The following is a 14,082-nucleotide window of genomic DNA, read 5'->3' on the forward strand; positions in this document are numbered from 1 at the left end:
GTGAAAGGTGGAGGAGTTTTAGCAATACAGTGTGGGTTAACAGAGGGTCAATCTACACTGAACAAAAATATAAACGCAACATGTAAAGTGTTGGTCCCATGTTTCATGACCTGAAATACACATTTTCCATACGCACAGAAACCTTATTTCTCTCAGATTTTATGCAAAAATGTGTTTACATCCCTATTAGTGAGCATTTCTCCTTTGTCAAGATAATCCACCCACCTGGCAGGTGTGGCATATCAAGAAACTGATTAAGCAGCATGATCATTACATAGTGCTGGGGACAATAAAAGGCCCTTTAAAATGTGCAGTTTTGTCAAACACCACAATGCCACAGACGTCTCAAGTTTTAAGGGAGCATGCAATTGGCATGCTGACTGCAGGAATGTCCACCAGAGCTGTTGCCAGAAAATTGCATGTTCATTTCTCTACCATAAGCTGCCTCTAACATGGTTTTCGAGAATTTGGCAGTACATCTAACCAGCCTCACAACCGCAGACTACGTGTAACCAAGCCAGACCAGGAGTTTCACATCTGGCTTCTTCAACTGTGGGATTGTCTGAGACCAGCCACCCGGACAGCTGATGAAACTGTGGGTTTGGACAACTGAATTTCTGCACAAACTGTCAGAAAGGGAAGCTCATCTGCGTGCTGGTCGTTGTCATCAGGGTCTTGACCTGACTGTAGTTCAGCATCCTAACCAACTTCAGTGGGCAAATGCTCAACTTCGATGGCCACTGGCATGCTGGAGAAGTCTTCACTGATTAATCCAAGGTACGGCGTCATGTGAGTGAGCGATTTGCTGATGTCAACGTTGTAAACAGAGTGCCCTATGGTGGCGGTGGGACTATGGTATAGACAAGCATAAGCTACGGACAATGAACATAATTGCATTTTATCAATGGCAATTTGAATGCACAGAGATACCGTGACGAGATCCTGAGGCCCATTGTTGTGGCATTCATCTGCCGCCATCACTTCATGTTTCAGCATGATGATGCACAGCCCCATGTCGTAAGGATCTGTACACAATTCCTGGAAGCTGGAAATGTCCCCGTTCTTCCATGGCCTGCATACTCACCAGCCATGTCACCCTGAAACATGTTTGGAATGCTCTGGATCGACGTGTATGACAGCGTGTTTTAGTTCCCACCAATATCCAACAACCTCGCATAGACATTGAAGAGAAGTGGGATAACAATCCACAGGCCACAATAAAAAGCCTGATCAACTCAATGCTAAGGAGATGTGTTGCGCTGCAGGAGCCAAATAGTGGTCACACCAGATAGGAAGTGGAACAGAAAATCAGTCTAACTTTATTTTAAGGTATCTGTGACGCATATCTGTATTCCCCAGTCATGTGAAATCCATAGATTAGGGCCTAATCAATTAATTTCAATTGAATGATTTCCTTATATGTAACTCAGTAAAATGAGTTGTCTGGCATATCAGAGGGAGCTATACCTGGATACCTTTTGGTGATTTTACAGGTAGGCCTACAGTACTTATCTACTGAACATATTCTTCCTGAAGACGAATAAACCCTTTAATTCACTTGTACACTCTTATTTATGTGGTCAAGTTGCGGTCCTTCCTACCTGTGCGCGTTCGGTGGCGGTGGGCCACAGGGTCCTGCAGAGGACCTTCTTGACCACATCAGGCAGCAGGCTGATCGCGATGAGAAGGATGATGCCGAGCCAGGCCGGACCGCTGGACAACATCTGCATGAACACATAGTACATTCTCTGGTAGTTCAGGAAGGGCCTAGAGGGAGAGATGACATCTAGTTATTTTATTTCTGTTTAAGTGATACTAATAATGTACAGCGTAAGAATCAGTTAGTTGTAAGAATGAGAGGCGTACCAGATGATGCCTCCCCAGAGCAGAGAGAAGATGACATAGAAAAGCAGGGAGCCCCAGATGACAAAGTGGTTGATCCAGGTCCAGTGGTGTGTGTCCAAGGCAAGCTGCAACACACAGGATACACACACATTATCAATCGCCACGCATGCAGGGCACACAGGATACACACACATTATCAATCGCCACGCCTGCAGGGCACACAGGATACACACACATTATCAATCGCCACGCCTGCAGGGCACACAGGATACACACACATTATCAATCGCCACGCCTGCAGGGCACACAGGATACACACACATTATCAATCGCCACGCCTGCAGGGCACACAGGATACACACACATTATCAATCGCCACGCCTGCAGGGCACACAGCTCTAACGACCGATGAGCAAGTCTACTGGATCCATTTTCTCTCACACACAGGCTATTCACATGTGCAAAGGGATTATGGAATCCACTATTATCAGATTCACAAAACACTCACATACACTAACCCACCTTGAGCGTGACAGTAAACACCAGCACAGTGAAGACGAGAGTCCCGAAGGTCCAGTTTCCAAACATCTAGAGAACAGAGAGAGGAGGAACAGTCTGCTACAGTACATCATCACGCTGCATTTCATCCTTTATCTACATACAGAATCCCATTGAGATAAAATATCTGTTTTCCAGGGAGACATCAGTTGAAACCATTGACTTCTTTAAAACCATTATTCAACACAGAGCACCATCTATAATGACTGTATTACAACCCTAAACCCTGTACTGTTTGACACTTAAACAAGCAATGTCAATTTCACCTGCATTTTAGTGCTGGGACTAGCAACGGACTTTCTGGGTAAGTCTTTAAGAGCTTTGCACACCTGGATTGTACAATATTTGCCCATTATTATTTTCAAAATTCTTCCAGCTTTGTCAAATTGGTCATTAAATCATTGCTAGACTGCCATTTTCTAGCCATATATTTTGAAGCAGATTCAAGAACAAACTGTATCTCGGTCACTCAGCAACATTCACAATCTTCTTGGTAAGTAACTGCAGTATATATTTTTCTTGCTGTCTCTGCCTGGCCGGCACCTCTCTCTCCACTGGGATTGTCTGCCTCTGACCCTGTTACGGGGGCTGAGTCACTGGCTTACTAGTGGTCTTCCATGCCGTCCCTAGGAGGGGTGCGTCACTTGAGCGGGTGGAGTCACAGACGTGATCTTCCTGTCCAGTTTTGTGCCTTCTTGGTCTCGTGCGGTGGAGATCTTTGTGGGCTATACTCAGCCTTGTCTCAGGATAGTAAGTTGGTGGTCTGTTGATATCCCTCTAGTGGTGTGGGGGCTGTGCGTTGGCAAAGTGGCTGGGGTCATATCATGCCTGGTTGGCCCTGTCCGGGGGTATTGTCGGACAGGCCACAGTGTTCCCCGACCCACCGGTCTCAATCTCCAGCATCTATGCTGCCATAGTCTGTGCCGGGGGGCTAGGATCAGTCTGTTATATCTGGTGTAATTCTCCTGTTTTATCTGGTGTCCTTTGTGAATTTAAGTATGCTCCCTCTAATTCTCTCCCCCTCCCAGAGGACTTCCCAGAAGTCGGAAGTTTACATACACTTAGGTTGGCTTCATTAAAACTCGTTTTTCAACCACTCCACAAATTTCTTGTTAACAAACTATAGTTTTGGCATGTAATTTTTGCAACAATTGTTCACAGACAGATTATTTCACTTATAATTCACTGTATCACAATTCCACTGGGTCAGAAGTTGACTGTGCCTGGAAAATTATGTCATGGGTTTAGAAGCTTCTGACATCATTTGAGTCAATTGGAGGTGTACCTGTGGATGTATTATTATTATTTTTACCTTTATTTAACTAGGCAAGTCAGTTAAGAACAAATTCTTATTTTCAATGACGGCCTAGGAACAGTGGGTTAACTGTTCAGGGGCAGATAGATTTGTACCTTGTCAGCTCGGGGGTTTGAACTCAGTGCCTCTTTGCTTGACATCATGGGAATATCAAAAGAAATCAGCCAAGACCTCAGAAAAAAAGTTGTAGACCTCCACAAGTTGGGTTCATCCTTGGGAGCAATTTCCAAACGCCTGAAGGTACCACGTTCATCCGTACAAACAATAGTACACAAGTATAAACACCATGGGACAACGCAGCCGTCATACCGTTCAGGAAGGAGAGGCGTTCTGTCTCCTAGAGATTAACATACTTTGGTGCGAAAAGTGCAAATCAATCCCAGAACAACAGCAATGGACCTTGTGAAGATGCTGGAGGAAACAGGTACAAAAGTGTCTATATCCACAGTAAAACGAGTCCTATATCGACATAACCTGAAAGTCCACTCAGCAAGGAAGAAGCCACTGCTCAAAAACCGCCATAAAAAAGCTAGACTACGGTTTGCAACTGCACATGGGGACAAAGATTGTACTTTTTGGAGAAATGTCCTCTGGTCTGATGAAACAAAAATAGAACTGTTTGGCCATAATGACCATTGTTATGTTTGGAGGAAAAAGGGGGAAGCTTGCAAGCCGAAGAACACCATCCCAACCGTGAAGCACGGGGGTGGCAGCATCATGTTGTGGGGTGGCAGCATCATGTTGTGGGGGTGTTTTGCTGCAGGAGGGACTGGTGCACTTCACAAAATAGATGGCATAATGAGGCAGGAAAATGATGTGGATATATTGAAGCAACATCTCAAGAGGAAGTTAAACCTTGGTCGCAAATGGGTCTTCCAAATGTACAATGACCCCAAGCATGCTTCCAAAGTTGTGGAAAATGGCTTAAGGACAACAAAGTCAAGGTATTGGAGTGGCAATCACAAAGCCCTGACCTCAATCACATAGAAAATGTGTGGTCTTCTTGTGACTTCGTCCACATCTTGTTACGTTACAGCCTTTTCTAAAATGGATTAAATTGTTGTTTTCCCTTAAACTACACACAATACCCAATTATGAAAAAAAAACTGAAATATCACATTTACATAACTATTTCAGACCCTTTACTCAGTACTTTGTTGAAGCACCTTTGAAAACAGCGATTACAGAGTCAAGTCTTTTTGGGTATGATTCTACAAGCTTGGCACACCTGTATTTGGGGAGTTTCTCCCATTCTTCTCTGCAGATCCTCTCAAGCTCTGTCAGGTTGGATGGGGAGCATTGTTGCACAGCTATTTTCAGGTCTCTCCAGAGATGTTCGATTGGGTTCAAGTCCGGGCTCTGGCTGGGCCACTCAAGGACATTGAGACTTATCCTGAAGCCACTCCTGCGCTGTCTTGGCTGTGTGCTTACGGTTGTTATCCTGTTGGAAAGTTAACCTTCCCCCCCCCAGTCTGATTGTCCTGAGTGCTCTGGAGCAGGTTCTCCTCAAAGATCTCTGTACTTTGCTCAGTTCATCTTTCGCTCGATCCTGACTAGTCTCCCAGTCCCCCAGTCCCTGTCACTGAAGAAAACACCCACAGCATGATGCTGCCACCACCATGCTTCACCGTAGGGATGGTGCCAGGTTTCCTCCAGATGTGACGCTTGGCATTCAGGCCAAATAATTCAATCTTGGTTTCATCAGACCAGAGAATCTTGTTTCTCATGGTCTGAGAGTCTTTAGGTGCCTTTTAGCAAACTCAAAGCGGGCTGTCATGTGCCTTTTATTGTGGAGTGGCTTACGTCTACCATGAAGGCCTGATTGGTGGAGTGCTGCAGAGATGGTTATCTAGAGTTCTATCAGCGTGATTGCTCAGTTTGGCTGGGCGGTCAGCTCTCGGAAGAGTCTTGGTGGTTCCAAACTTCTTCCATTTAAGAATGATGGAGGCCACTGTGTTCTTAGGGATCTTCAATGCTGCAGAAATGTTTTGGTACCCTTCCCCAGATCAATTTTGAGTCTCATAGCAAAGGGTCTGAATATTATCCGTTTTTTTTTATACATTTGCAAAACCTGTTTTCGCTTTGTCGTTATGGGGTAATTGTGTGTAGATTGCTGATATTTTTATTTATTTAATCCATTTTAGAATAAGGCTGTAACGTAACAAAATGTGGAAATAGTCAAGGGGTCTGAATACTTTCCCAAGGCACTGTATGCATAATGAGACCAATTATGGTAAATAACCTTGAAAGCAAAAGCAGAATGCAAAATATAGTGCTAAAAATAGAGCAAATCAACGCATTTGTTCCTTAGTCATCCCCCTCTCTGTGTGTGTGGTCTCTCCACACAGATGACTGTCAAAGCTGCCATCGGGAAGGATCAGGAGGAAGAGTGCGGGAGACAGGAGAGCAAGATGGATTGAGGGAGAGTCAGATGAAGAGAGGGAGAGCAAGAGGGAGAGTTTGGAGAGAAGGAGAACGCCATAGAGAAAGAGACGGAGAAGACGTAATCAGAGAGATCAAGAGAGATGTAGGAAGAGGTAGAGTGAGAAAGGATGTGTTTCATTAGCATAGTGGAGGAGTTGGAACCCCCATATCGTCATCCCTGACTACCCCCTCCTCCTCATCTCACTAGCCTAATCAACATAATCATGTCCCTACCCAAGGAGCTTGACAACTAGAAATGTATCTCTGTACAATAAATATATCTTCTACAAATACTAGACAATGTGAACATACATTGTTTGGGTGAAAGAGGGCACCTTCCAAGACAGTGCAGCTAGAATGAACAGCAGAGTGTCTGCTTTTTTGACAAAATGCATCGTCTATGACGTACAACTACTGAGCACATATGCACTCTCACACACACACAGTTAAATACACTACCAACAGATAAAGGATAATGTGGGGGAGTGACTAGTGTATCTGTATTAGTAGAGTGGAGCTAGTGAGGTCAGGTGTTGGACTGGGTAGATGCGCTCTAGAGATGTGGAACTAAACAACTACAGGCAGAATGAGGTGGATGTCGGAGGTGGGGATGGATGGATGTTTCGAAATGAAACGGTAAAGCTCAAAGCTAAACTCATAACTAAAAACCAACAGAAGCTAAAAGAACATGATAGATAAGAGACACAGAGAGAGAGAGAGAGGGAGAGAGACAGGCTTACCATCTGTGTGTTGGTGGTCATAAGCTGAGGAACAGGAAGTGAAGTCAAATAAAGTAGAAGCAGAAGAAGAGAAAATAATCAGGACAAAGAGTAAATGGATTCCAGGATGTTTCAACTTAAAAAAAAAAAAACAGGACCAAAGGCAATACAAAACAGTAATGACATAAATCAACAGTACAGAGAAAGATGCTATTGCAGTGTCCATATGAATGGAGTCCTGATGGCTGTCAAGCTAAAGAAGACCACTGTGTTTCCATCTGCACTCCGAACACAAATTAACCACAACCTGACCTTAACTTACCCATAGATAACCTGAACCTGACCACATTGTATTACTCCCGTTTCAACGTCTGGTGTTATGGGACAATCACATGTAGATGGATGGTTGTTCTATCAACCGTCACTGTGAGTGAATCGCAAAATGGCACCCAGCTAATGGTCAATGCTTATGATTTGGGGTTTGGTCATCTGATCCTCGATCTGTGGTTAGGAGCAACATGTCAACTGGTCCTTGACAACGGCGCTCTGCCCCGGTTGCAGTGGAGACGGTTGCCAGGGCTCACCTGTCCGTTACTGGTGAAGGTGGTGTTGTCGAACAGGAAGTAGGCACCAAAGAAGAAGATACAGGCGTTGAACAAGCCCAGGCACGTCCAGTAGAGGAACACGGGCCAGCGCAGCAGAGCGTTCTTAGCTACGTCCCTGAGACGGAAAGAGAGCGGGAAATGGGGGGGAGGGGGAGAGAGCGAGGAGGGGAGATAAAGAGAGAATGTTTCAAACAAAAACAATATAATTGGTTCAAACCTTTTTTTCTGTGTGGGAATTATATCGTCTTTCAAAACAGTTTTAGTGGGATGTTCCTCTGACCTGTACAGAGTGGGATCTCTCTTGAGCATCTCTATGCTGATGTGTTTCTCTATGAGGCTGTAGAGGAGGATGGGCAGCGAGGTGAAGCTGATGTTGTACAGCGTCAGGTAGGCTGTGTCGTACAGTGGCTGCACAGGGACACAAAGAGCACAGTCAGAAAGATACAGACCACACATGACAAAACAGGCAACCATGACGGGCAACCGTTATAGGCAACCGTCATTTTGGATGATTCTGAGCACCTACCTGCTGAGAGAATCCACAGAAGAACTGATAGAGGAACTGAGGGAAGATGAAGCACACATTCTGGAGAGCGAGAGAGTGGGAGAAGCAAAGTGAGAAAGGGAGGACTAAACATTGTTTCCTCATTCAGCTGCTTGCAGCTTCGTGCCTCGACATTTGGCTAACCAATGGCTCTCTCTTCTGGGACAGGTACCAGGCTGAGGTCGTGTCAAAGTCCCGGGTTGTGTCATTCAATACTAAACAATTGAAATGTGTGCCCAGTAAATGCCCAGTATTGGTGTGAGTAGTAAAGCTCACCTTGTAGAAGAAGTACTGCACCAGCTCAGCGATGCGGATGTAGTAGAAGTGTCCGTGCACCAACAGCATCTTCTTCAGGTGTTTGAACTTTGGGATGGCGTAGTCACTGTTCCTCGCTGCCTGGCGCCCCTCCTTACCCATGATGCCTTAGAAGACAGAAAGGGATTGGTTGATTGATGGAAAACATTCATACTAATAGGTCTTTGTTAAATATCTAGTGTCTGTTTTGACACCAACGAGATGTCTGGGACCCAATGACTCCCACCAATCATAGAATATAAATGAGTGCTAGCTGATGGTCCCCACCAATCAGAGTAGACCGAAGAGCTTGCCAATCAGAGAGATGAGCTCACCGATGCCCACGTGTGCCTCGAGAATCATGCTGACATCGTTGGCTCCGTCACCGATAGCCAGAGTGATGGGGTGCTCCTTAGATGCCTTGATCAGCTTCACAATCTGGACAGACAACAGTCATACCACAACTCATTAAATACCAAAATAATACTGCTATATGGTACAGACTAAGATGCATTTTAAAAATCGCTTGACAGTTCACCTCTTGCCTAACCAGGTCATTATAGCAGAATACCATTTTTTCCACAATGACTTAACAGGCTAACTAACTAACCACTCTCTCTCACTGGTTTCCCATGTGAAACAGGAAGTGACATTAGACCAACCTGTGCTTTCTGTAGGGGAGCCATGCGGCAGCAGAGCACGGCACTGCAGTTCCTACAGATCTCCAGGAAGATCTCTCTGTAGTTCCCCGAGCCAGAGCTCTCTGGACTGGGCTTCAGCACAGCAGACAGGGTGGCCCCGTCGATGATCAGACCATAGTCCTGACATTCCACAGACAGCCTGGGGAAATACACACAGATACAGACGATAACACACAGAGACACAGACACACCGTGAATATACACAAACAAAACATAGGAAGACAAAATGTGCAGCCTACCCTGACAGGGAGCGTTGTCTGAGTACAGTCCTGCTCAGGTCAAACAGAACGTCATGTAGACTCTGTTCCTCGGTGCGTTTCTTGGTCAGCTCCAGTATCTGTGTGGAGCGGCGGAACAGCTTGCTAGCGTAGCACGTAGCTGCCGCGGTCTCCATCTTGTCCCCCGTCAGCACCCATACCTTCATCCCAGCCTTTTGGAGAGACTCGATGGTGTCTGCTGCCTTCTCCTGGAGCCTGCACAGCAGTCAATAGGTTGTTAGAATTACACGTCACAATAGGCTGTATGGACGTTTCAAAGTACGCAAGATAGAAATGATGACATTATTGATCAACAATATTCGTTTTCATCCTATTTGCTTTATATTTATTACTTAAAAATAGAACATATAGCTATGTCAATTCAAGAGAAAACCTCCTGATTAAAAAGACTACATTGATTCCACACCATTGTAAAAACAGTCAAGGCCGAGAAGGAGTTAGAGTATTTCCTTTGTGGTCATTGAGAACTACTGTAGTCAATAAGTCTCCTCGGCCAGCAGCCGATTGGTTAACACAATGATCAACTCAGTCTGGTTATTGATGACTAATCTATACAAGGCCAGGTCAATGTGTATCATACATCAGAGGGTTAGTCGATTAGGAAAACAAGTGGTCATCAATCAGGAAATCCATGATGGTAAATCTCCCTTTTACATCTCTCTCACTTCTTTTACCCACTCTTTCCCTCTCTCACTTCTTTTACCCACTCTTTTCCTCTCTCCTCTCCCTCACTTCTTTTACCCACTCTTTCCCTCTCTCACTTATTTTACCCACTCTTTCCCTCTCTCCTCTCCCTCACTTCTTTTACCCACTCTTTCCCTCTTTCACTTCTTTTACCCACTCTCTTACTTTTACTCACTCTTTCCCTCTCTCCTCTCTCACCCACTCTCTTACTTTTACCCACTCTTTCCCTCTCTCACTTCTTTTACCCACTCTTTCCCTCTCTCCTCTCTCACATCTTTTACCCACTCTTTCCCTCTCTCCTCTCTCTCACTTATTTTACCCACTCTTTCCCCATCTCCCCTCCTGCTGTTTCCCCCTGAATCTCTCTCCTTTCCCTCTCTCCCTTTTTCTTCACAATTCCTGCTTTCCATCTTCCTCTCGTTCCTTCCCCCTCCTCCCTCTCTCACCACCTCGTATCTCCAACCCCCCCTTTCTCTCCTACCTGTCCTCCACGGCCGTAGCCCCCAGCAGGGTGAAGTCCCTCTCAATGAGGTCATAGGCTTGCGCCAGCCGTTGCTCCCTGTCCTTCAGGGCCAGCTTGGCGTCGCTCAGCTGATGACATGCCTCCTCGTACTCCGCTGGGGACAGACTTCTGTAGGCCACACACAGGGTCCGTAAGCCCTCCTGACAGAGGTAAACAAGAGACTCAGTCGAGTGAAAGAGATTATGGTTATACCTGTTATAAAGGGGCAATCTGCAGTTGCTACATCCATTTCTGGACCTATTCTTGAACAGCATAACTTATGTACTTTACACCATTGTCTATATCTAAGTTGTTTTTGGGTATCTGTACTTTCCTCTACTATTTATGTTTTTGACAACTTTTACTTCACTACATTCTGAAAGAAAAGAATGGACTTTTTACACCATACATGTTCCCATACATGTTCCCATACATGTTCCCATACATGTTCCCATACATGTTCCCATACATGTTCCCATACATGTTCCCATACATGTTCCCATACATGTTCCCATACATGTTCATTTGATTAAGTTCAATTGGTGCCGACTGGTTTGCTGAACATAAGGAATTTAACTTATGATACTCAAGTATATTTAAAACCAAATACTTTTAAACTTTGACTCAAGTAGTATTTTACTGGGTGACTTTCACATTCACTTGAGTCATCTATTAAGGCATCTTCACTTTTACTCAAGTATGACAAATGTGGTACTTTTCCCACCACCGTTTATAAATGCCTCATGAGCTAAGTTCAACTGTCGTACCCCATCAGAACCCAACATAAGCTTGTTTTACTCCAATGTTTGTAAACAAAGTAAATGTAAACATACTGTATAGCCACAAAACAATAAATAAAGCTGTACTTTCATATCATAGTCAGTCCTTGCATCCACGGCGGTTTATGAATTTGAGAGCGGTTACATTTCTCCAGCCCCATCCCTCAGCTTTTTATGAAAACTATTGGCGGGGAGTGCAATTCTATTGCTTCAACAGTGAATTGCCCCTTGAAGGTAATAGCAGCCACAGTACTATGACCATAGCAGATATATGATTTAGGGTTGTGGGACTGTGGCATCTGTGGCATTGTGTTGTGTGACAAAACAGCACATTTTAGAGGGGCACCTGTTTAATGATCATGCTGTTTAATCAGCTTCGTAATATTCCACATCTGTCAGGTGGATGGATTATCTTGGAGAAATGCTCACTAACGGGTTGTAAACACATTTTTGCACAAAATCTGAAAGAATACATTTCTGGGATCTTTTATTTCAGCTCATGTAAAGAGTTTGTTTCATGTTCTGTTTATATTTTTGCTCAGTATAAAGAAAATATGCTATATAGAGACTGTGTGTGTGTGTGTGTGTGTGTGTACACGTGTGTGTGTGTGTGTGTGTATAGACTTACCACAGCATTCTGCTCCACCCGTGCCCTCACCTGCTCCACCTTCCCTGACACCACCCTGGGAAAGATGGAGGTGTCTGCCCCTTTACAGAACAACAGGTACTCCCCTGAGGACACACAAACACACACAGTTGAAGTCGGAAGTTTACATACACTTAGTTTGGAGTCATTAAAGCTCGGTTTAATTGTATACATCTGAATCTCTGAGTTTCTATCCATTATTATGTGAATAAGATGTTGTTTGTAAGAGTGTGTGTTACCTGAGCTAGACTTGACAATGACGCTCATTCTCCTCCTGACAGAGTCAAAGTTCAGCACATGAAGCAGCTCAAACCTGGAACACACACAGGAGAAGACAACTCCCTTAGTACCAGACATAATACACAGGACATTCTCTAATAATGTACACAGCAATAAGAGGGGCTAAGTGACAAAAACAGAATAGTCAAATTAAAAGTCATTATAATAGATGAATCATCCTCCTCTTTCCCTCCCATTACTTTGCATCTCCCTCTCTTTCTTCCTCCTTCGTTCTCTCTTAAAATGGACATTTCATAGATGGCCCACTGCAGAGAGGGATGTCGTTACTGATATTATACAAGTGGTCCCTGTGGGACCGGCTAATTAAACCCTTGATAAATCCACCAATTCTGGAGTCTTCTGTTCCCACACACCTCTATGTGTCTTTTCACCGTGGTTCACATGCATTTTTCTTGGCAGTGGTGTCTTAGTATAAGGAAGTTGAATTCTTGCTAAAATGTTTACAGACATCCTGCACACAAGCCAAAGCACGTAGGGTTTGCCAATTGGCAGCAATATGGTCAGAATGAACTTCAATATTGTGGAATCAATTAATAACTTGAGTTATGCATGCATAACTTAAACATGAATACTCTATGGTTTCATAGGAAGCTGTGAAATACGAAAATCCAAAATAAAAGATGGAACAATCAGGAATTATGTTCTGAGCAAAGCCCTACCTTTCAATCTCATCGTCCTTATTGAGTATTTCCATATGACTGTCTTTGAGTCTCAGATAGGTGTACCCCAACCTGAGAGAATGTGTGTATGCGTGAAAATGTAGAGAGGGAAGATAATGTTCTGTAGGTTAGAAGGAGATACACACACACACTCTTTGTACCAGTCAGAAGTTTGGACACATCTACTCATTCAAGGGTTTTTGTCTATTTTTACTATTTTCTACATTGTAGAATAATAGTGAATACATCAACACTATGAAATAACACATACATGTAGTAACCAAAATATTCTAAATAAATCACTGACAGTGTCACCAGCAAAGGACCCACACACCATGACACCTCTTCCTCCATGCTTCCCAGTGGAAACTACACATGCGGAGACCATCCGTTCACCCACTGTGCGTCCCACAAAGACACGGTGGTTGGAATCAAAAATCTCAAATTTGGACTCATCAGACCAAAGGACAGATTTCCACCGGTCTAATGTCTGTTGCTCGTGTTTTTTGGCCCTGCAAGTATCTTCTTCTTATTGGTGTTCTTTAGTGGTGGTTTCTTTGCAGCAATTCGACCATGTTGAGATGTGTCTGTTACTTGAACTCAGTGAAGCATTTATTTGGGCTGCAATTTCCTCTGCAACAGAGGTAACTCTGGGTCTTCCATTCCTGTGGCGGTCCTCATGAGAGCCAGTTTCATCATAGCGCTTGATGGTTTTTGTGACGGCACTTGAAGAAGCTTTCAAAGTTCTTAACATTTTCTGGATTGACTGACCTTCATGTCTTAAAGTAATGATGGACTGTCGTTTCTCTTTGCTTATTTGAGCTGTTCTTGCCATAATACGGACTTGGTCTTCTACCAAATAGGGCTATCTTCTGCACACCCCCCTACCTTGTCACAACACAACTGATTGGCTCAAACGCAGTAAGATGGAAAGAAATTCCACAAATTAACATTTAACAAGGCACACCTGTTCATTTAAATGCATTGAAGCTGGTTGAGAGAATGCCAAGTGTCTGCAAAGCTGTCATCAAGGCAAAGGCTGGCTACTTTGAAGATTCTCAAATATAAATCATATTTAGATGTGTTTAACACTTTTTTTGGTTACTACATGATTCCATGTGTTATTTCATAGTTTTGATGTCTTCACTATTATTCTACAACGTAGACAATAGTAAAAATAAAGAAAAACCCTGGTATTAGTAGGTGTGTCCAAACTTTTGACTGGTACT

At 43.9% G+C, this 14,082-nt stretch overlaps 1 protein-coding gene and 1 long non-coding RNA gene across 2 annotated transcripts in view; one reads left to right on the forward strand and one right to left on the reverse strand.

The window, feature by feature from the left end:
* Window positions 1-14,082, forward strand: part of LOC149972793 (uncharacterized) — a 548,532-nt gene that overhangs the window by 294,820 nt on the left and 239,630 nt on the right. The window lies entirely within an intron of this gene.
* The window catches only part of LOC110501300 (phospholipid-transporting ATPase IH), a 63,038-nt gene that overhangs the window by 2,433 nt on the left and 46,523 nt on the right, over window positions 1-14,082 (reverse strand). The window contains 15 exon segments of the mRNA XM_090215351.1: window positions 1,602-1,767; window positions 1,867-1,970; window positions 2,368-2,433; window positions 6,883-6,906; window positions 7,446-7,581; window positions 7,747-7,874; window positions 7,993-8,052; window positions 8,287-8,432; window positions 8,640-8,742; window positions 8,967-9,144; window positions 9,245-9,478; window positions 10,449-10,630; window positions 11,877-11,980; window positions 12,134-12,207; window positions 12,854-12,925. Coding sequence (XP_090071477.1) covers window positions 1,602-1,767; window positions 1,867-1,970; window positions 2,368-2,433; window positions 6,883-6,906; window positions 7,446-7,581; window positions 7,747-7,874; window positions 7,993-8,052; window positions 8,287-8,432; window positions 8,640-8,742; window positions 8,967-9,144; window positions 9,245-9,478; window positions 10,449-10,630; window positions 11,877-11,980; window positions 12,134-12,207; window positions 12,854-12,925 — 1,777 coding nt within the window.

This window comes from Oncorhynchus mykiss, chromosome 22 (genome assembly GCF_057628025.1).
Source record: "Oncorhynchus mykiss isolate SJ-2025 chromosome 22, ASM5762802v1, whole genome shotgun sequence".
Lineage (NCBI taxonomy): Eukaryota > Metazoa > Chordata > Actinopteri > Salmoniformes > Salmonidae > Oncorhynchus > Oncorhynchus mykiss.